The 23539-nt window shown below is 38.7% G+C and overlaps 1 protein-coding gene across 3 annotated transcripts; it reads right to left on the bottom strand.

Moving 5' to 3' along the window:
- Positions 1-4748: 4748 nt before the first annotated feature.
- On the bottom strand, positions 4749-10869 carry LOC103716920 (phosphatidylinositol 4-phosphate 5-kinase 6). Of its 3 annotated transcripts, none has more exons than XR_005506933.1 (8): positions 9365-10869; positions 8182-8346; positions 7924-8089; positions 7700-7828; positions 7412-7605; positions 7232-7292; positions 7008-7121; positions 4749-6374 (listed from the first exon to the last, which is right to left on the bottom strand). XR_005506933.1 is itself a non-coding variant. In XM_039115868.1 (8 exons), exons 1-8 carry the CDS (start codon positions 10681-10683, stop codon positions 6086-6088), a joined length of 2454 nt encoding a protein of 817 aa, XP_038971796.1. In that variant the 5' UTR covers positions 10684-10866; the 3' UTR covers positions 4749-6085. The 3 variants fall into 3 exon arrangements, 2 of the variants coding, with proteins under 2 accessions (XP_038971796.1, XP_017700645.2); XM_039115868.1 differs by having other exon boundaries at positions 7008-7092; positions 7186-7292; positions 9365-10866; XM_017845156.3 differs by having other exon boundaries at positions 7008-7092; positions 7186-7292; positions 7712-7828; positions 9365-10683.
- Positions 10870-23539: the final 12670 nt, after the last annotated feature.

Genomic DNA, 23539 nt, shown 5'->3' with positions numbered 1-23539 from the left:
TAAGTATCCACCATCAGAGAGCATGGTGTGATTAGGCTTAACTTGTTGATGGACATAATCACCTATGCTTGATGTAGTTAGTAATAATAAAAATGCATCTATGCTATGATTGTTGATTACACACTCGGCATCTTAGGCTTAAACATATGAATGAGGATCCAATAAATAGGTTGATCTATAAGTGTTTAATAACTAATTCGAATGCAATCATGAGAATATTGTTTAGCATGAAAAATTATGAAGACTTCCATTCCCTGAAGGAATAAGAGCAAGTGAATGAGTAAAATGCTACTATAAAGGGACCTTTCCTTGTACTATTGATGATATTTTCCTGATTGGTTATGTGTACACCTCATCAGTAGACTCTGAATAGGTCCGGAATAATTTAAAAAATAAAAAAGAGAAATGGAAAAACAACTAGAAAGATAAAGTTAAGTCCTCATAACTGAGAAAGGTGGTGAATTTAGTTGTGTTGAATGTGATGACTTAATTATGCAACATAATGAACTAAAATAAATTGGCTATAAATCCAACTATCAAACTACTGTATTAATATATTGAATGTGATGAATTAATTATGCAAGATAATGAACTAAAATAAATTGACTATAAATCTAACTATCAAACTACTGTATCAATATATTATCTAACATCTAATGATTAAATCATTTGGTGCTTTTTCTTAGTATTGTTTCCACTAGGATGTGTTTGGATAGAACTAGTTCCCATGGTACTCCAAAGTGAGCATTCCATAGAAATTTAAAACCATGTAGGAAAGCAAAGGCCAAAGATGGGAAACTCGAAGTATTTGCAGAGAATTCCTGTGGCACGAGCGAGGATGTCGGATATGTAAAAGAAGTGGTGGCGTGTTTAGTCTAATGAAATAGTAAAGAACTTGGGGACACCATTGGCATAGCTTGAGATCATCTGAAACAGTCATATAAGATCCACTGTAATGGGATTAACGACTCGAGCAGATGCGTGTTTAATCCCACTTTGGCTATGTATTGAAAAAATCTTGGGCACTTGTACAGGGCCATAGAACCCAAATAACACTGTTCAACTAGTCTTTTTGAGTATAGCAAATGATATTAGAGCGGATCCAGCCCATCGCCTATATGAACTAGAGGACATTGCAGCATGAGTTCATGGAGACTAACCACGGCCTGATCGCGGTGCTTGTAATTAGATTTAGATGGGTTTGGACTTTTAACCCTGCGAGGATGCCAGAGCTTAAACGAGGTAGGAGTATGTGAGGATCCGAGCAGGTGTGCGTTTAGTTCCACATCGACTATACACTAGATATATATTGAGTACTTGAGTTAAGAAATTTAAATAATATCTTCTGACTAGCCATTTTAGATGAGGTCCTGGGTTGTATCATCATAGAAGAAGAGGAAGAAGGACAAGGAAGAGAGGATCCCATGAGCATCATTGAAGAGCCTAAACATGAACAAACTGTTTCATCACATGGTGAAATATATAACATGTTTTATTTGTTTCTGTTGGTATCCTCTTTGAGACTTGAAGTAATTTTACAATTCGGCTTGAAAACAAAATCACCCCAGAGCCATACATTATGTGCAGGAGGCAAATCAGCTGGCCCATGGGCCAAAACATTCATTGTTCCAGTTGGGCGATTCCTATAGAAATGAGTATTGCTCCATATCACCTCCTTTTTTCGCAACCAATCCTATGTGGCAGTGAGGGATTGGTGCTATTGGGGGGCGGAGGAGAGCTCGGGACTTTAGTCCCACGTCGAAAGAGTAGCAGAAAGAATTGTGCCTTATAAGAAGGGGTCACCTTTTCCCTCGCATGGCGCATTTTGGACAAAACTGTGAGAGTAGCGCACGACGTGCCCAAAGGACTAGTACCTACGCGGACCCCCAAGAGTGGCGTACGACATGCCCAAAGCGGACAATACCTTGCGCTGGGACGCAGTCACTTTTCCGCTTTAACAGATGGCGCTAGAAGGAGGGCTCCCTCGAAACTTCCCCACATGAATTCTTCCCACTAAGGGGGCTAATGTTGGGGGGCGGAGGAGAGCTCAGGACTTTAGTCCCACATGGGAAGAATAGCGGAAAGAATTGTGCCTTATAAGGAGGATTCACCTCTTCCCTCGCAAGATGCCTTTTGGACAAAATCGTGAGGATAGCGCACGATGCGCCCAAGGGGCTAGTACCTACGCGGACTCCCAAGGATAGCACACGACGTGCCCAAAGCGGACAATACCTTGCACTGAGACGCAGCCACTTTTCTGCTCTAATAGGTGCCAAGATTTTTTTTCTCCTTTGCTTTTGTTTTTTTGGCCGAGAGTCGTCACTCATAAAGGATCTTACCTAGGCTAGAGGGCAGACCAAGCCAAAGCTAATTGAGGATGGAAGCAAAGGTCCAATGTCCCTCAGATAGAACCATCGACCCCTTGTGGCTTTACCCAGAGCGCAAGAGATAATACGATCCAAGCAAGCACTTAGTGCAAAGATGCAACTTGATTTATTACCATCACAGAGTCCTTGTTACGCATATCTTATATGGCATCAAGCTCAAATGTAAACATAAAATTAAGCAGACATTTTTTTCTCTAAAATATATTTGTAGAGCACGAATTTCTTGCAAGTTCAAAGGCCATTTGGCAATTAGCATTAACTCCATGATGATGGATGGATGATTTGTATGCATTATAAAACTAATGTCATGCATGCAAGAGTTGGCATGACACATTAATTTACCAATGTCTCTCTCTCTTTTCTATTCATTTTTTCTTTCAATTTAATTTTCTAACAGCTAACCTTAAGTTTAGACGATTTCGCATCACATTTAATTGCGCATTCGTTAGCTTATATTTCAGTTTGAGTACTCTTGTGAACCATTACTAATTGCGCATTGTCAAAATGCGAGACTTCTCCTGCTGCTAAGAAGATGAGGTTTTGGGTTCAAGAATTTTGTGTGGTGTTTGGCCGGGCTATTCCTAGCCCACATAATCATGACATGGAAAGGCACTTTTAAGCTTAGATAAATAAGCTATTGCTGCAAGAAGCTTGCTATATCCCATGATATTCCTTGGCAAAAACATCAGGAAAACTGTAATCCAAGTAGAAAGTATTCAGATTTCATGGCTTGCCAACCAATCATAGGGGCTAATTTCTTGGAACAAATGAGACCTCCAAGGCTAGCTTGGCCATCCATCTACGTGACCATGCGTATCCACCAAAACAAAAATGACGACCACAAGCGTCATAAGAACCATCAAACAAGGACGACAAGAAGTAGTGTGGATAAGCATCCATGAGACAATTGCCTGTGAGTCATCCTCCACCACCTTCTTTCTACTTTGTCTTATTTGCTCACACAAAGATAGCGGAAGCTAATGGGTTATCGGAAGGCTTCAAATCATGTCTCCGGCGAAGAACGTCTAAAAGTGAGGGGTCACAACAATACCAAGAAAATTATAAGAATGCGAAAGCAATATGATCATTTGTGACATGACATCCAATCTTTTAAGGTGTGATCAGATAATAAAGCTTCCTCCATTACGAGTCACAAGCTTCCCACAATTACCTTCCTGTAGGCTTTATAAACCTTGTGGTTTGAGACATGAAGCATGTCTTATTATTGTCCAAGGGACACTATCCTCTTTGCAATCTAGCTACTAACTGACCCTATCCTTGCTGCAATCTAACTCATCTAGGGGTAGTGCCTCAGCAAAAGCAAAATTAAAGAAGGGAAGGAACAGAGAGAGCCATTTTTTATAGCCTGCAGCAATGCACTGTTCTGAAATTTGGAAAATTATAAAAGCCTGTTCTTGCTCCAAGCTGCTACAGTAGAACAAACGCTGACAGGTATCACTTTATTGGGTATCATCCTTCCTTTTCTGCAGGTCCAACGATTCTGATCATAAAAAAATATAAGATCGTATCCCACAAGGAATCCTTCAGGATTCTCTTGGTACCAGAAGCTTGTTGAGATTATGGACCTATGGTCAGTTAGTACTCTCCAGGCTGGATTTGGGGCTTAAATTTATTTGAACATATATTATACTCTTAACATGATAAAAAATGGTATGTCTTACATAACCTTTTGGACAAGAATCTTCTTTGAATTATAATGTGTTAGGTTTCCACTGCTTCTGTGCAGAGAGTTGGAATTTAATCAAAAGAGGGAGGAGGAGGTTTCACTGTGGATGGCTTCCTTTACACCGGCCATTGGCAGTACTGTTCACAGCTTTTATGCATGGCCAGCAATAACAACCTCTTGACATCACCTGCTTGCAAGCAGTGGGGAGAAGACTTCTCCACTAGAGCAGTGCTTAGAGAACTTTTATTTATTATCATTATTTTTTAAAGCACAAAAGCTATTAAAGATATATCTTTTGTTTGAGTTGACAAGACTTCGATGCAGACTTTGGCTGCATAAAATTTGAGTAATTATCTTACATCCCTTTAATCCAAGCTAAGTGGAATTTGATTCTAGTTTTCTGGTACTTGCACAAGAGATTTTACTAGTAGTCTGGCTGGCAACCTCTTACCTAAGACCTTGTAGAAAAGAAATTATAACTCTAATTTGATTTCATGGGACACAATGTTAATGGTTAGAATATTGAGCATGACCATCTAGCTCCTATATTAATATTTGATCAAGCTAGAAAACATGGCTAATATGTCAATTACTGACCTCTGTAACTATGTGAGTGTTATATTCTGCCAAATCTTGCTATGTTCTAAGCACATGATAGGAAGAATGGACAATTATGATCCCCCAACAGATTAAGGATTACATATACATTATATTTAACTTGATATTACATCTACTCTGTCGACAAAGAGAGAACGAATAACCTAATCAAGGTGAGTGCATGCAGCAACAAACTTACATCTACGAAGTGCCCCAAGAAAGGTTAAAGGCAGTTAAATGTAACAATCTGTCAAACATCTACGATATAGTAGAGATTTGCAAGGCTTTCTCAGCAAACTTGGGGATCATCCGGAGGGAGTGCAGGCTTGGGAATTATCTGTAGGCCACCATGTCCAAGAGATTCGGCAAGCGGGGACGATGTCTCTGTCACACTGATACGGGATTCAATCAACCACAACCTAGAGATCAAGCCAAGACTGCAACATTTGGAAACATATCCAAAAGGTTGACAACCATGAGGGCCACCCTGACCTACCAAGTGGTTTCCAACAGTAGGCACTCTGAGTTTCTGAGCCACTGCAAAGATTTAAATCACATATCATGTTGTTCATCAATCCATATCAGGTGGGTTCTACACAGCTGACAGCTTAAATTTGGCTGCTTCCCATGACTGTTTCATTGCAGAAAATGCTCACCAGCACCAAATGCAAGGCACCAGCTCTCTTTATCTCGTTGCAGCAAATTGTCCCCGTCACAAATTTGCTAGGGCCAATTGCTGTCTTGCATTATGCCATGCCTAAAAGACCCCATCAACGTCTGTCAGTGGTATCGAAGGAATGGAGCATCCAAGAACAGTTCTCCTGTATGGTATTCTAAGTTTTGACATTATAAGAATCCAGTCATTGATGTCAATGTTTTTGTATTACCTCATAAGTGCAAAAAAACAAGATATGGTTGACAGAGAGTCATTTCAATTTGAGTCCTCCTGTACAAAGTATACTAAAAATCCCAGAAATTCCTGTCGAGTTTCTGAGTTTCTGAGAAAAACAAAACTGATTACAGAAAGAATGAAATCTGATACATATTGCCCTCAGGTAAAATCATTTACAGTTCCGAATTGGCTTGCACTCTCCTCGTCACAATTTCTGTCTATACCTTCAATAAACATAAAAATACTAACTGTAGTGATAGATATTTAGTGAATGTATACATCCCTGTTCATATTTACGTAGGGAGAGAGCCGCACTGGTTTATCAGTCATGCAACTTCCCAAGCCACGAGCCAATCTCGAGTGGCTTCAATGATGCCTGAAGCGCTGATCTTTCTGAATGCAATCACTGAAATAATACACACATGCCGAGAAGCCAAACATCTTGGCTTCAGCTTGACCAACTTCTATGGGGATGTTCTGAAGTTCGTTGTACTGATGGCGGCACTTTTCTGCTAAAAAATTCTAGGTGTCTTCTATAAAAGCTTTGAATATGAAATCACGGAAGCGCTTTGCATACTGTTTTGGATCAACAGCTGATATTGAGGTTGGGTCATAATGGATAGACTTGTATGCATGCTCAAGTTTTTTGCTGATATCATAGTCTTGGAGTATGTCTATGATGCCAAAGATCAAGACTACGTCATAAAACTCCCCTGTGGGTTCTCCAATCAGCTGGGGTTCACAGTCATTCCTTCTAACAGTCAGTTCAGCCCTAGCCGGCATATTCACACCTAGCCTGCTCGTGGCCGACCTACAACATGCATATGATTGGAATGTGAAAAACAAGGCCGGTGGACCAGTTTGTTCAGGACTCTAGATAGTAGATATAATTTTGACATATACTCCATAATGTAAGAAGGAGACAAAACAAGATATCATACCACAGAAACTATAAAACAACGCATGTGATGGACGCTATCTGATCGATCTAACAGATTATAATGTTTTCAATAAAACTTCCTTAATGCAACCTTCAAAAGAAGTTAAGGTAATGATTTTAAAAAACAAGATTTAACCAACTCGGTCATATTAATTAATCATTTTTAAGAGGAAAAAGTCATATGCAACCATCTTAATAAAAGCCTAGCCAAATTATATAAGCCATGTCAGTTGGCTAGGGTTATGAACAATGCAGAACACTTGACACTTGGCACTTAGTAAATCACATTATGTCATGTCTCTGAAACCGCTATTCATTTGCTTGTAGTCCACATGGTACTAAAATTAAACGCTCAAAAATTAATATATCATAGACCCCAGTTATCTTGTAATATATGGATATTATACAGTGTACAATATACAATATTCATTAAGTTTCAATCAGAATAACTGAAGAGGGAAAAAAACAACTAATTAAGAAAATAGCCATGTTTTTGAATAGTACCTTGCTGGATCATGGAGAAACTGATCCATATCTGCTCTTGAAAGGTGAGGTGGTGCTTCTTTTGTGCTACCAATATCACCATGACCTTTGCCCAAAAGACATCGAATTTATCAGCTGCATAACCAGGAAAAGTTACACAAGAATTGAGAATGTTAACTTTCTGGGCTTTATAATCAACCTTCAGCCGGAGGAATCTCTATGGGGCCCCTAAAATGGACACCCACCAAAAGACTGTAATCCATGATTCTCTCCGCCTCGAGAAATTCACAGTCCTTCTCTACGTGCCTGTAAAAACCATAATGTACAACCTCTAAATTAACTTTGGGGAATTCAAAGGATCTAGGATCCCAGATAGGCAAAATATTTTATTTGTGAGGTGTTAAAGCAAATTAAACTTTAGTTACCTTTGAAATTCTTGGAACAAAGATCCTTGCAATCGAAATATAAAGTTAAGATCAAGGTCCTTTAAAGTAGTGTATTCATCGATTTCTGACTCTGGCTTAGTGGTTGTACGACCATGGGAAGACCCTTTCAAGTCGAAACGTCTATGGACGGCAAACTCAGTACAGAACAGATTTCCCATTATAACAAAGCGGACCTATAACAGGGGAAAATAACCAACTTCAAAAACATTAAAGCAAACACCGTGGTGAGGAAAGATTGCTATACATCTACAGGCTCTAGTCTCACACCCTTAGTCTAACCTTCTTTTGAGTAGCTCCTGTTAGCTTGACACAGTGCAGACCAAAGAACTTGGTCACCAAAGTATTCTCATAATTGCGGACATGGTTATAATAGGCTGGAAGCATCCTTAGAAGCACCTGTATAATGATTGTTGATTCATAAGGTCAAGCAAGGAAAAGTAGCCTTGTTTCAGTTTTAAAAAAATGCACTTAAAGAGCACTTGAGAACTCACTTTAACTTCAGATTTCTTCATTGTCTTTATCATGTAACGGTCATCATTGGTCAGGTAAAAAAAGCTTCCGCTCTTTCCGGGAGATGAGAGTTCACGAAGGGCATCATTTCCACAGATAGAGATCATATAATCAGCTGCATCAACCTTGAACAGTTTTCGGAGTGTCCTGGACATTCATTGCAATGTGATGTATTACCAAGCCTAAACACAATTAGAAATAACTTATACATGGTGAAAAGATACATATCATAGGCAAACCTGAATACCAATGGACAGTAATCCTTCCATCTGAACTCACAAGATTGGTGTGGAGGTGTATGTTTTGATCCTTCGGGAGGAAACTTTGTCCATACCTTTTCTTTTGGGTCAAAGGCCGATGCTTTCAAATCAGACGAAGCCATACTTTGTTTTCCTACAGCATGCCTGCGCCCCATACCGAGCAATACGTTTGATGATTATTATGGAGCCCAATAAGGCAAGAATATAATTACAGTGGAAAGTCATTTCACAAGCAGCTATGATAGCAAAAATTAATGAATGGCATCATATAATTTAACAAAGCTGCAAAGCATTCTGCACAGATTCAAAAAAGACACTAATGCAGCACAATGTGTATTCTATTTTGTCTTAAGATGATCCTGGTCAAGAATGCCACTTAAATAGAGGAAGCTACTTGAGTCAGAATAGTTTCCTCTTTTTCTCATCAAGATAGAAAATTAATATTAACAACTTCAGCTTGCAGTAATTTATGAATTGAAGGAAGGAGCACCGAACCAAGTAATATCAATAATAGCTACTATACTCTGCGATCGTCATGTATAATTAAAATGAAGCCCAGCATTATGGAACAACAATGCATTCCAGGTCGGCTCATTCTAGACATGGAATAAAAGCTAATAGAATTCTTCTTTTCAAATTGGTTACTTCTGATAACATGAGGAATAGCATAATGCCTACACTAGCTCAAATAAGAAGTCCAAGAGGAACTTGATGTCACATTTGAAGATCAACAGCAAGGGGAAGGAAACCTCTTCGAGAATGTTAAGGCTTGGAATTAAGTAATGTTTTCAACATTGGCGGCGGCAATGGTTCTGTTTCAGCCATGGAAGAACTACATTACCTAGATTTTTGTTCTTAAGAAAGAAGGGGAATTCAGGTTTCTCTCCTCGTATGGAACAAGAAGGGAGATGCAAGGGAAATAAAAATCATTAGTTCGCTAACAAGTTGTTTTTTTTCTTATTTTATTTACCATATGTCCCTTGCTAATTGTTCCAACAGAGTAGCAGATCAGCTTCCAAATTAGACCAACATGGATTTGAATAATTGACAACAAAGTAAAACATTGCATCAGAGAGTCAACAATCTGTATAACTAGAATTTTTAGTCTCAGCATCTTTCAATGTCAGTTCATCAACAATGCAGCCAAGGCAACAAGGATTACCTGATTCCAAGCTGGAGATTGAGCATGAGCTCATAATTCTTGTGCCCCTTGGAGATGGTCTCCCCTTGCTTCCTCAGCATCTTCTGCGACCACCGAACCTGCTGCGGTGGCGGCGTCCTGAACACCCTCGGATCCACATCCACCGATCGCCGCCCTGCCATCATATCATCCGCCTCCTCCCTGCCTCCGCCGCTCACCACCGAGCTCCCATCCACAATGTCACAGGTGATGTCGCCATCCGACTCCCAGATGCAAATCTTCTCGAACCCCCTTTCCGCTTCCCCGTTGCTGTTCACCCCAATGATGGTCTTGGTCCGCCCATTGGGCCGCCTCGTCGGCCCGGCGGCGGCATCGACGGAGGCCCGCCGCCGGGGGCGGAGCGGGGGCTTGGAGCCGGCCTGGTCGAGGCCGGACCAGTTGACAGTCTTCTGCGAGGGGAGAATGGAGACGGTCTCGCCGGGGCAGATCCTGCACTCCGGCAGCTCCGCGGCGAAGGCCTCCTGCGGGTCCCTGGCGGTGGGCGACGTCGCCGCCGGCGAGGGGTAGTAGACCCCCTTGTGCTCGGCGTCGTCCTTGCTCCAGACGCCGACGTAGAGGCTGCCGTCAGCCCAACGGAAGGTGCCGTTGCCGCGGGGCACGCCGTCCTCCCAGCCGCCGTCGTACCTGTTCCCATTGGCGAAGACCAGGGAGCCTTTGCCGTGGAGGAGGCCGGCGCGCCACTGGCCGGCGTACTCGGTGCCGTTGCGCCAGATGTAGCGCCCGTGGCCGTCCTGGGCGCCGGAGCGCCAGTCGCCGTCGTAGTAGTCCCCGTTGGCGTAGGACTTCTTTCCGGGACCGTGCTTCAGGTTCATGCTCCAGCAGCCGCGGTAGGTATCGCCGGAGGAGCCGGTGTAGGTGCCGAAGCCATCCATGAAGCCGGCCTTGAACTCGCCCTCATAGGTGGCACCTGAGGGCCAGGAGAATTTGCCCCTCCCGGTGGTCTTACCGTGGCGCCACTCGCCCTCGTACATGCAGCCGTCGGTCCAGAGGTACTTCCCAGTGCCATGGGGGAGGCCACCGGACCACTGGCCGGTGTAGAAGTCGCCGTTGGGTAGGAGGCGCTCGGCGTGGCAGGGCTCCTCGGAGGGCGGGGCGTCGTCTTCGGAGGCGTCGTCGTCGTCGCCGGCGGGGGCGGGGGGGCCGTCGGCGTCGTCGGCGGGGGCGACGGACATGGGCGTGAAGATGCAGCCCCGGCGCCGTCCGGACGGCTGCTGCTGCTGCTGCTGCGTCTTCCGCACCGTCGACTCCCACGCCTTCGCGCGGACTTGGTCTTTGAACATTCTCCCCTTTACCCCCTTCCTCCTCCTCCTCCTCCTCCTCCTCTCTCTAAATCCTTTCCTTCTCTTTAAAACCTTTCTCCTCTCTCCCTCTCCCTCTCTCTCGAGCTTTCTTTCCCTTCTCTCTTCCTGGGAATGCTAAGGAGGAGGAAATGGGAGGGAAGGGGGGGAGGAGGGGATCAGTTGGTGTTTTCTCTTTTTCTGGGGGTGGGGAGGAAATAAAGCCAAAAGCGCTGTATTGGAAGGAGGGCTGGCTTTATTTCCTTTTTTTTTTCTGTGTGTGTGTGTGTGTTGTGTTTTTTTTTATATTTTAGTTTTTTTTTTCTGCCTATAATTTGATTTTGCACCCTCCGATTCTCCCTCCTACGTTAGCTACCACCCCGCACATTTGGAAGGAGGAAATTCGAAGCCTCCCCTACTTTCTTGGGTCCTAAATTTTTATTTTATTTTGGATACACTAGCTTTTTATACTAAATATATACGAGTACAGTCTAAAAAAAACACACACACACACAAAAAAAAAAAAAAAAGCTAAACGAGTAAAAAACATTCACCTAATGCACCGTAGGAGGCCATCCAGTCAACAACTATATTGGCCTTATGATAGATATGTGTGGTTCTAAAGATTTTATCTATGTATACCTTATTTTATACACGAAAAGGGAGATAGCAGATGAAAAAATAAAGGTAAAAAAAAAACATATTTTGTTTGTTTTTGATGTATAATTTTGTTTATATTTTATAGATTTATAAATCTTTTGAAGTCATGACAAGGTACAAGTGAAAGGAGAGGTCGTTATCGTGCGCCAAATTTGTTGATGCATCGCAGTCTATTTCTTTACCACGAACCGGCCCTGGTGCTCAGGGCGTGGGGCTCTGTTTTCTTTTTTTTGGTCTACCTTTTTGTTCTTCTCCTTCTTCTTTTTTTTTTTTTCGCTTTGAGCTGTTGTGGTTACGGGGGGTGTTTTGACCGGTTCTAAGTGGTCGTAATGCCGTTAACTGTTCATCCATAATAGAAAAGGAAAGGATGAGGATTGTGATCATAGCCTTAATGTGGTCAGCAAGGCTGTTGTTAGAAGGTCCAGGTTGTATCTTTCGCGCCATAGTTTTAGGCGACATTGCATCTCCGATATATCTATCTGTTCATATCTCCAAGTGGCAATTATGCGATCTGACGATTGACATTACGAAAGAAGGTGAAACCATCAATGGATAGATTGGATAGAGCTGGTAGTTGTGCTTTAGCTTTTTAGATGACTGATTCAGAGGGCATCCTAAGTAAAATTAAAGCTAATTTGTGAGATCTTCTCTTAATACTTTAATATATATATATATATATATAAAAGATGAGGTCGAGAGTATCCTCGGCTTCAGACCTTAGTCCCCACCGATCGTAGACAGAATAATGGTTGCGTCCCTCGCAAGGTATTGTCCGCTTTAGGTAGGAGTTTTATAGTCTCTTCCTCCCACACGGTTTTATCCCACAAAAGGTGCCTTACGAGGGAAATAGTTCCCCCATCCATTTAAGGCACAGACATTTTTGCTACCTAACTAACGTGGGACTAAGTTCGAGACTCTTTATTCTCATAACATCAGCTCCCCATCCATTTAAAGCACAGACTTTTCCGTTACCTGTCCGATGTGGGACTAAGTTCGAGACTTTTTATTCCCACAATATTAGCCTCCCAGCGGGAAGGTTTGTGCCGGCGTCAAGGGCTCTCAACGAAAGCACCAATGATGAGGTCGAGGGTAGAAGAATGGCTGCATTCCTCATAAGGTATTATCCGCTTTGGGGAGGGGTTGCATAGTCTATTCCCTCCATATGGTTTTGTCCCACAAAAGGCGTCTTACGAGGAAAAGGGTTCCCCAACCATTTAAGGCACAGACCTTTCCGCTACCTAGCCAATGTGAAACTAAGTTCGAGACCCTTTATTCTCACGACAATATATATATATATATATATATAGTTTCTCTAAGTGAACTCTTTTCTTGCTATACTTGGGGAAAGGGAGTGAGACTTGAGCTCAAACATGGAGAGGTAAGAAGCCTATTAACCAAGGATATAGGAGACAAGCGGACCAAGGTGGAGTAATGGAGACTGGGGATTTGAATGTATTAGGATCTAGTTAGCAAGATGTACTATAGCTTTATTATTGAACCCACATTATGAGTGAGAGATGTTTTTTTTTTTTTTTTGGTTCAAGCACCTTTCAAATTTTAACATCTACCTCGGCGTGTTATAATATAAAACTTATCGAGTTGATTTGATTTTAATTAGTTCATAACATTTACTGTTTTTCTCTATCATGCTTGTAATGCATGAATTTGAACCCTGGACCACGTGAAGAGTAAACATTTGAAGATAAGATGTCAGCCAAGTGTTAACAACTATTGGCATTGCAACTATCTCTTTCACATTCTTTATAGGTGCTAAATAAGGATATTTATTTCTTTTCATTTTTTTTTTAATTTTTTGGGGTGCAATGGAAGGGGAGACTGTAAAATTATCTATCCACGAAAAAAAAATCTTTTTAATCCCTAAATGGCATATTAATTTTATTAATATACAAATTTATTGGAAGTACTAAAATGGCTACTCAAATTCCCATTAGCTTCTTAGGAGGAGTATTGCAAGAATCAATGCAGCAGCCAGCATAGAAATGTAATAGAACAAATGATATATAATATAAATAAATTAAAGATAATATAGAAAATGTAAGAAAAGAAGATCATAAAAAAAATACATGATGAATAAACTTTTTTAAAAAAATAATTTGATACCAATAAGTACGCTATGCTAAATTCTTCTTTGGTATAGCGATAAATGTTTTTGAAGTCCTGGAATGAAGGATAAATTAATTATTAGATGGGCCTTTAAGTGTGGATGGTGCAAGTTAATAATTCTATCCTAGCACTAGTCAACGTTTGGGTTTACAATAGAGGTGGTAATTTGTGATCCAATCCACTAATCTAATTGGCGAAAGACTCTCTTTAAGCAAGTTTGGGTTTGACATAAACGAGTTTGGGTCATATGTGGATTAGCCAGTCTAAACTTATTTATTAAATGGGTTGAGTTGGGATTTAAACCTCGCATTTTGACCTATTTAATAATTGAATCGAAGTTTTTTAATCTATTTAAAACTTATTTAACATGTTTGAAACCTGTCTAACCTGTTTCTGACCCGTTTAACCCGACCTGCTTAACTTGTTTAAATCTATTTCATCCGTTAAAAATTCGTCTAATCTTTTTAACCCGTTAATCTGTTTAATAGTAGGTCGGGTTGGGTTACACATTTAATAAATAGATCGGATATATATTTAAATTTTTGATCTATTTAATAAACAAGTCAGGTTTGAATTGATGAATTTTTGACCCGACGCACATCCAGCCTAACCCGATTGCCACTCCTAATTTATATGGATAGAAGTTCTAAGAGCATCTTGAATTTTGTTGGGAAGAAAGCTAACATTGTACATTTAACAAAGGAAATGCCTTGGGTAGACAACCATATAACATTTTAGTGATAACCTACTAATCTAATCAAAGAGAAGGAAACAATATAAGCCACCTCCCTCTTTTAGTTAAAAGAGACGAGACTTTTTTCTAAAATGGTAAAGAAATTGCGTCAAAATGAAATTTTCTTATTAGTTAGATTTCAGTTCTTATACCAACTTTATCTTCCATCGTGCATTGAAAAATATACCTAGTGAAGTTGTTATTAAAAAAAGTTCTATTCTAACTCATCCATTTCGGATCTCAAGTGTCATCAAGCATCTACATTAGCAAAATGCAATGCATTCTTGCAGTGCTCAATGATAGTTCCTTTTTGGCATCTAGAGTACTAAAAAATAGAAACTATATAAGAAAGTTGTTGCCTTTGCAAATTATATCTCTTGATTAGAACTTAGATGTAGGTGATCTTACCATCGAATCACATCCATATCTACTCAAAGCAGCCAAATTGGTGCACAATGGCTTGGATCGTGGTTCGCCGATCTTCATAAGCTTTTATACATGTGCACATGTACACACATACTCATATTTTATATTATGGCTTTCAAAGATTTATATATTTCGAGTATTGTGTTCGAACTTACTATTTTCTATTTCGATTTCGATTGGGTTCAAGTTCCATTTTCATCTGGATTAATGGAAGATACTATATATAATCATGCAAATCATCTTTTTTTTTGAACATTTCAATTTCTTATGGATGCTAACTCATTTTAATTTTTATAACTGCCATGGCCCTTTATCTATTCCTATCCCGTTTGTGGCATTGCAGACATACATGCATGGTCTCTAACAAGAAAATATATCATAAGTTTTCTTCTGTTTTTTTTTGGCTGAACTACTACTGCAAATACTGATTCTAGCACTTCTATTGCATCATAATCTTGTCTGGACCTTAATCAAGAACTGTTGTGTATTATATAGACAATAGGTGATTGAGAATTAGATCGATCTCTCTAACTCAATGTGGATAAAGGACTCCAACTTAACAAAAATCCTCTCATGAGCTACTCTACTAAGCAGTCCTATTAGATGGCTTTAGCTAAACACAATTATACAACTAGTCGGTATATTAGGGATAAGTAATCATACATGAAGTTGCTCTCGATTCGTACCCAAAGTTCTTCGCATCATGCGATGCTAGGAGTTTGGTGTGATTCACAAGGGCTGCTGCAATTCATCAGGAGTTGGCTAGATCGCAACATGGCGTAGCAGTGCAATGTCAACGTAAAGATTTTTTTGTTTCGGTGATGACTAAATGTCTCAAACTATGACTTTTTCTACACAAAAAAAAGAAAAAAAACAGTGCATGGTTGACCTTAAATTGAGTTTTATAAGTTTGGATTGCAGAATTACACCATAGCTCACTGTTTTTTTTTTTTTAATATGGTAGACCAGCCACATTTTTGCTCAGAAAAATGTGGTCCATTGCTTCCCACATATGATTTATACTAGTCACATTTTGCACTAAGTGATTATAAACTAGTTTTCAAGCACTCTCTTGATATTCTTTTAAATTAATTTGCCACATTAGCCCACATGTTTCAAGTTGTTCTGTGTGTTTATCATGTGTGGCCAAACATCTATTCATCATGGGAGCCATGTCAATTTCCTAGCTAAATTGGCTGTGGGCATGCTTGGTTGCAAGCAGACATGTTTCTCATGACCACGATCGATGATCGCCGTATCTTGACAAGAGACATATGCTTTGAAGTAAATTTGCTAGGGATTGAAAGAATAGCATGGCAAGAAAACATGTTGGAAAACTTTATGTGTAGAGAATATTGTGATTTTATAAATAATTGAAGGCAAGCTCATGTGTAGGGAACATTCTTCTTTTCTTTTTTATTTTTTGTTCCTAAGATCATTGCTGAGCACTGGAGGTAGACAGTATTCATGCATGGCCTTGAAGCTTCCACACATATGACAAATTAGTTAGGTATATTTTGATGGATTCACAAAATGAACCTAATACAAAAGAAAGAAACCAATGGAAACCATTTTATGTAAAAAGAATGAAACAAAATAAGAGAAACCCAAATGGACTATCTATGAACAGAAGAAAGATATGCCCCTTTATGCAAAAACTTTTTAATTAATGCAAAATCGCTATATTTGATCTTGTTTATCTCAATGTAGGAAGCACCATTTTTTTATTTAGGAATTGGAAAGCACTTTCTATTGAATTATCTCATGAGTCTTCATTGGTCCTCCTTGAATCATGCATGCATTCTTGATTCTAAACTGATTTCTCATAAGCCTCGGTTGATTCTTAATGATTTGTGATTAATTCGTTATCTCTATAGTTTATGATTGGTGAATCTTGCATCCATATATGTGAGACTAGTCAATCCATAATGAGGCTGGATTTAAATTCTCTCAAGTCTTGCTAGTAAACAAGCCTAACAACCCAAATATAGACCCTTATAGGTTCCTTAGTGATTGGAGTCATCATTAGATATAAGCATGGTAAATAATCTTTAAATAGTTGCCAAGAGAAAATATTTTTTTTTAAGCTATGGGAAATACTTCAACATGCTTTATACAAGCATGAAAAATATAATTTATTTGTTATAAGAAGGGCACCAGCACTGTGACAAAATAAAATGGTTTAGTAGAAATGTGAGGACTCGTACAGATATATGTTTAGTTTCATATTGATTATTTACTGAGAAGATCTTGGGTACTTATATATGACTAAGTAATCCAAAAAATATCCTCCAGCTAACCATTTTGGGTGAGGTCTTAGGTTGTTACAAATGGTATCAGAGTGAACTTTACCCATAGCTCATATGGATTAGAGAACACTGCAGCGGGGGCTCATTGAGGCTGATCATGATGCTTATAATTAGATTTGAATGGATTGGACCTTTAGCCTGATGAAGGCGTCGAAGCTTAAACGGAGAAGTATGTGAGGATCCGTGCGGGCGTGTATTTGGTCCCACATCGATTAGTCACCGAGGAGATCTTAGGTACTTATACAGAACTAAGGAACCCAAAAAATTCCTTCCGGCTAGCCATTTTGGGTGGAGTCCTGAGTTGTTATAAGGATAGAGGACATCGATGTCTCAAAGAATAGTAGGTATTTATCCATGCTATCTCACTGATCATGGTCAACATGAAATGCCTAAAAATGCATTTTTTTTTGGAAGTGCTTGTATACTCCTGGAAGAATTACATTTATGTTACAGATCATATCTTTCAATTTCTTTTACTAATTTTGTACAAAAATGCTTCTTTCATCTAGTCATCTAATCTAAGGATATTTGTAGTTTTTCTCTTCATAAATTCTATACCAAATGTTTTCTCAAAAATGAATTCTATATCAAAGGAAATTGATAAGATATTTTAGATTGCATTATATGCCGTTCTACAGGACTCAAGAATGAGCTTCATTTCTATGATATCTTTGATTCTACTTTCCTTACAACAAGATTGATTCTTTTCATGATGCCCATAACATGTAGATGCACTTATGTTCTAAAGAAGATTGATATGTGCTAATCTTTACATGCCTCCTTCTTCTTGCCTTACAAAATGCCCAATGGTTTAGATGCTGGGCAATCAGTTTTTGAGTTTGGAGTGTCTCATACTCTCATACTTTATTTAAAAAACATGGTCTTTTTTCTAATATAAAAGAAAGAATAGTGTTTTTATTTGTTTTTAAAGAAAGAAGAGGTTCAAAGAATGGAGTAGATAATTGGGGATAGCCCTTCTCTAAGTACCCTACCCCCATGAACCTCATAAAAGTAGGATTTCATCCCAAGTTGGTACAAACATCAAAGACTTTATTAGCTTAATTAGTTGGTACCTTAGAAAACAAAGACTAGTTAGTTAAAATAACTAATAACTTTAGAATTGGAACATATCTTGATAAGGCAATGAAAAAAAAATTGTACAATCACCTTGGAAAATATAATGAGGTCAAAATTGCACAATAAATAACAATATGCAACATGCATCATTTCCATGAATTTCATAAAACTGAGATTGCAGAGGATTCACACAATTGTTGGGTTTTCGGCTAAGCAAAATAGATTAAAAAAAAAATCGTAACATCTTGCATGAAAGTAATCTTGGAGTTGTCAATTTTCGATTCACAAATTAAAATATTCTGATCGAAAAGTAAAAAGGATTATTGCAACAAAAAAAAAAAAATTATATATAAAAGAAGCTCTTGGTGAATGTCACCTTGTGTAAAATTGTGGTGTAGGCTATCCACGTGAACATTTAGCCCCCAGCACAAGTAGGCTAACAATCATAATCAAAAGTACAAACACTTAAGAAAAAATATAATGTGAGAATCTCATCTTGCTTTATGTAAAGATGCAAGAAAAACATATATTAAACTTTTTCTTTAAGAAGAATGACATGCGAAGTTAATTTAAAATCATGAAATATAGTGAAGATAGGATTTGAACCTAGACATTTCCAAGATAGCATCACTCGTGCATGACCTTGCTCAATTGCTAATCATCATTGTTTCCATTGAATTAGGAATCAGGAATCAAGTGCTAACACTTGGTCATTGTGTAGGGATAAGAGTTACATTGGATATGGGAGGGGACAAGATTATTGCACCTTTCAACCTTATAATCAAAAATAATGTTGGATACTTCCAATTCATTTCTTAATTCCTATAACGGAAGAAAAGTGCGCCTCCACCACCTTTACCCACCCATGCCACGGCCATCATCTACATGCCACCTTTAAGCCATTGTACTAAAATATACACAACAAGTTGGGAAAATTTTAAATGCCAGACCCCACAATTGAATGCTCATACGCTAAAATAACTCATGGCGCTTTTGGTTTGCAACTAGAATTTAAATCAGAATGATCATATTTTTTGATATGTTTGGTTCGTAATTGAAATTAAAATCGTAATCGGAATGAAATTTAAGTACTAGGCAAGAGTTCAGATTGAATTTTGAGGAATTTTGAGTAATCAGAATTGGAACTCGCTCCAACTGAATAGATAAAATTGGAGTTATTCATTATCATTCTCATTTCAGAGTCCAATTCCCTCTAATCAAACATACCCTCAGTATATCAGCTTATCCACACTTGTTACGTGTACATGCCGGTCCCTTGAAATGTGCGATTTCCTCACAACCCTATCCATTTTATTAGCTAACCACCATGGCTACTTGCTGAATGTGGCCATATAGATAGAATTCCACCATCAAGAAGACTTGTAAAGAGTTCGGATCCTCTTCAGTCCTCGATTGCATTAGAAATGGCCAATTAATCTAGTACGATCATTCATGCTCAACAAGATGGCCCGTGATTAAGTGGCTAACCCGTTTGATCGCGGACTATATTATCGATTACGAATGATGGTGATCGGAGGACCGGATAGGATCCAAACTCGACAAGTAAAACCTACCTATTGATTAATTCTTGGCATCAATATTTGGCTTTAGTTTGATTAATAAATGGTGGATTATTCCAACAAAATGTTATTGTGTTATGCCATAATGGCATGTTATTAAGGTTCAAACAAAAGAGGAGAGAATAATGAAGGTGGGCTTAATGATCATTCGAAAGACGACCACACCAAGAATGGGACCGAGAAGATGGTGATGTGATTAGAAGGGGAGGCAAGTGATGGAGTTTATAGTGTTAAACGGATTAATAAGTCATTGTTGATGGGGGAACACAACACCACAAGGAGTCTCTTTTGTTCTTGGGATAGCGAACAGACTTTGGAGGGTGGGTTCCGCTCCCCGTTGCTTTGTCCGCCAACTGCTCCCCTTTTGTGGCGCATCCCCTCGCCCTCTCCCTTTCTTTCTCTCTCACCATATCCTCTTCTTGTCTTAGAATTATATAGTGTTAGATGGCATCATTATAAGGGCCACTAAGCCATCAAATTACAAGCTCCAGCTGCTCCGGTGGAAGTTGATTTTTTACTTGTGATTGGTGGCAATTGAGACCAGTTGTAGTGGTAATCGTAACCATAGAATATGACCTTAATCGAAATGCATACATTTATCTCGCACGCTATGGAGATGGTGAGAAGAGATATATTTTACATTCTAGAAAGGCTATAATTGGAGATACCATTGTTTTTAGGTCACATAAATCGATAGTTCAAACTGCACTCAAAGTGAGATCAGTCACTGACCTAATTTGAGTACTTCTACGGGATCGACCTTAGCAGTACTTTTTCAATGAAACTTTGCATGCTTTGCATGAGATGTGCTGATATTGAAGAGAGTGCAAGAGAATGCGATAGTCGAGGTCATGAATTTAGACTTGTATAAAGAATCGAATGGTTAAGAGGATATCGGCAGATGATGCACCACCTCCCTTTGATACAAGCAAATATGAAGTGTCCTTAGGTTGGAGTCAGTCATTTGGGTTTGAGTCTAGTGTGCAATATATCCGATTTATTATCTCAATGAATTGGATGGGGCCCAAAATCTCTTCACCTCTTCTTTGAAACAAATAATAAAAAAGCAATGATAGAGTCTGAAAAGCTGCAGCTTAAAGGTGTTCACTGGGGGTAAATGGGGCGCTCATGAAGAAAGGTAACAGAGGTATAAATTGAAAGAAGTTGCTTTTTTTTTTTTTTGAATAGGTTCTTGCGTTGTCTTGTGTTTAGTAGGTGTATTTGTGCTTGGAGCTCTACTAGTTATTGTATATTTTGGATCGATGCTGAACTACGAAAATTTTATAGTTGAGAGATTATGGTTTAAGCTTGGCTTCATCTTCAATGGTTTCTTAGCTCATTGCAGCTTGGGCAGTGATAGGTTGCTAGTTTTTGTACTAGCTGAATAAGGGTCAATTATCCAAGAGAAAAAAGAATAAAATCAGATCTTATATATAGCTCCATTACATATTTACTAATCCATCGTTTCGAAAGTCCTTTTTGAAACATGATATCTCAGCCATCTAGTGGGTGAGTTTCAGATAATCGAAAGATTTATTAGGAAAACAGTGAAATATCGAAAGGACCGAGATATTCTTAAGACAATACCATATCAAATTATCAGCCTATATACTTAGAAAAGGAGATTCTATAGAGAAACTTTTGTTTCATTGTTAAAAAGTGTCACATTTATTTATCTTTACAAAAAAATGATTTGTTATGGACTTTATGGAACAATTATGTCTGCACTCTTAGATGAATGTGCACATTTAACTTAGTTGATAACCAAATATTGATAATTAATGCACATAGAGTACAAGTTGATCCACATTTTGTAAGTAGTTAGGAGAGTTTGGGAATAATGATTTAGTAAAACTCAAAATTGACTATTTTCGGAAAGTAAAAGAAGTGACCCTTTTCTGAAAATTAGGATTTATTTGTAAAATCTTTAGAGAGAGCTTTTCTTCTTGGGGAGTAAATGATTTATCACTTTTAAAAAAGAGTGAAAAATACAATCGCGGAAGAGCAAAAGTTTTGTGCAAATGCTATCTTAAATGTCAATCTTCACATGATATTTCACGAATTTATAGGGAAACAAGAACACCAAAAATAAACAATGATGCCTAATATGCGCTGCATGATTCTATTTTTTGCAAAATGTCTCCTATTTAAAAACAACATTAATATGGTTTTTGATTTTTTAATTTTATGAGAACTGAGGTTCTAGAAATAGATATTAATATTTAACAAGTAAAAACTAATGACAGATAATCAAAAAGTTAATACATCAACCTATATAAAAAATATGTACTAGCTGATAAATTTTTTTCATACACTGGTATAACTAAAGCTGATATTTTTTAGAAACCTATCTTGACCAAAATCAAACTCATGATTAAAAACGTAAATAGAGGTATTGTGACAAGAGATGTATGCCATGAATCCTAAACTTAGTATGAAGCGTGAATTGAATTCAACTGTTGCTAAGTCCTAGCAAGAGGGTTATGTCAGCTTCTTGTCTTTACTGGTTGGCACCTCTCCGTAGGGCATATTGTGGGGAGAGAGGCTCCAAGTTCAACCTATAAAAGTGCCATCCCATCATTTTCTCTTGGAAGGAACATCCAACTACAAATAATGTTGTGGATGTGGCAATTAATTTTTCTCCTATTTTCTTAAGTAGTTGATCGACTAAGATTGATTACTACTCATCTCTGATGATGCCTAAGCTTGAAGAAAGAAACCATAATCATCAAATCTTGCTCCTACTAGTTCTACTTTCGAAATTTTCAAAAGTCACTTGATCATGTTGAGGGCCACTTTTAATATAATTGTAAGTTGTTCCATATCCTTCGTCATTAACAGCTTTCATCAAATTTAACCTCACCTTTTCTCCTTATCATATGAAAATAGCTATCAACTTTAATATTGAAAAAACCCTACATCGGTGGTCCTCTCCGAGCTAATAAATCTTTATGTTCCATTTCAAGTAAACAATAAGTAATGAATGGCGCTACGAATAGCTTACAATGTATACTTCCATGGACACCGATTGAGTGAGAAACTAGGGAGGAGATGTTCAAAGATAATTGAGCCGATAAAACTCTTGAACCAAGTCGAACCCTTCCGACTAGTTCGCATCGAATCCCAAACCTAATTGACAAATTGTACATATGCCCCCAATCGGATGGTTCGGGTCAGTTTGGAAGACATTGCATATATATAAATATGCTCGTCCGACTCCAAATGCAGGTCAACCCCAATTTCATCCAGTATACGGTACATGGACCATATGGTCCGACTGAGTCATGGTGGTTCAGATGGCACAACCAACTCAGTGGTTCTGCAAATGCTCTCCAAAAGACAAAAACAGCTAGAACTAACATTGCTAGTCCTTTGGGTCTTGTAGAAGTATCAGGTGAATGTGACATCTCCAAATACAATAGGATCAGGTAAAGTGATACTAGGTTTTCATAGCATAGATCATATATGCCCTGTCTGCTGAATTATTTCATCTAGAAGGTAGGCCCCAACTATGGGATGATCACATTGTAGGAAAGAGGAGGTAGACTAGCACTCATGAAAAAGAATATACTTGGTTTAGATCCCTATGTAAGGTGACAATAACTCCGAGTAAATAATTCACCTACAACCATTTTGTCCCGCATCATAAGGGATTAAGTTCACAAGTCCTAGCATCATTGGAACTTGGACTTTCCATGGAAAGTAGCCACTGTTCCTGCTGTTCCTTTTTGCTAACATATCAGCAAATTCAAAAGGAACAAGCTCCAAAACCTAGTTGAGGTCTAATAACTAAATAAAAAAAACATCAAACAAGTGCCTAGAGCTACTCCTCCAATACACTTTGTATATGCTTTCTGTTTCAGACAAATGCATAATGTGCATGTACCAGCAGAAAGTCTGGTAGATAGGGGAAGTATAAAGGGAATTTGGATTGGAATACACAATAAACC

The sequence above is a fragment of the Phoenix dactylifera genome, unplaced genomic scaffold (assembly GCF_009389715.1).
Source record: "Phoenix dactylifera cultivar Barhee BC4 unplaced genomic scaffold, palm_55x_up_171113_PBpolish2nd_filt_p 000026F, whole genome shotgun sequence".
NCBI classification, from domain to species: Eukaryota; Viridiplantae; Streptophyta; class Magnoliopsida; order Arecales; family Arecaceae; genus Phoenix; species Phoenix dactylifera.
Note: the sequence above shows the minus strand (reverse complement) of the source record. Positions and strands in the feature narration are given on the sequence as shown.

Coding starts and splice junctions, on each gene's coding strand:
- LOC103716920 (XM_039115868.1), bottom strand. CDS start 10,683: ATGTTCAAAGACCAAGTCCGCGCGAAGGCGTGGGAGTCGACGGTGCGG. Junction 7,606..7,699: donor AAAAGAAGGTTAGACTAAGG/GTGTGAGACTAG, acceptor CCCCTGTTATAG/GTCCGCTTTGTTATAATGGG. Junction 7,093..7,185: donor AGAGATTCCTCCGGCTGAAG/GTTGATTATAAA, acceptor TTTTGGGCAAAG/GTCATGGTGATATTGGTAGC.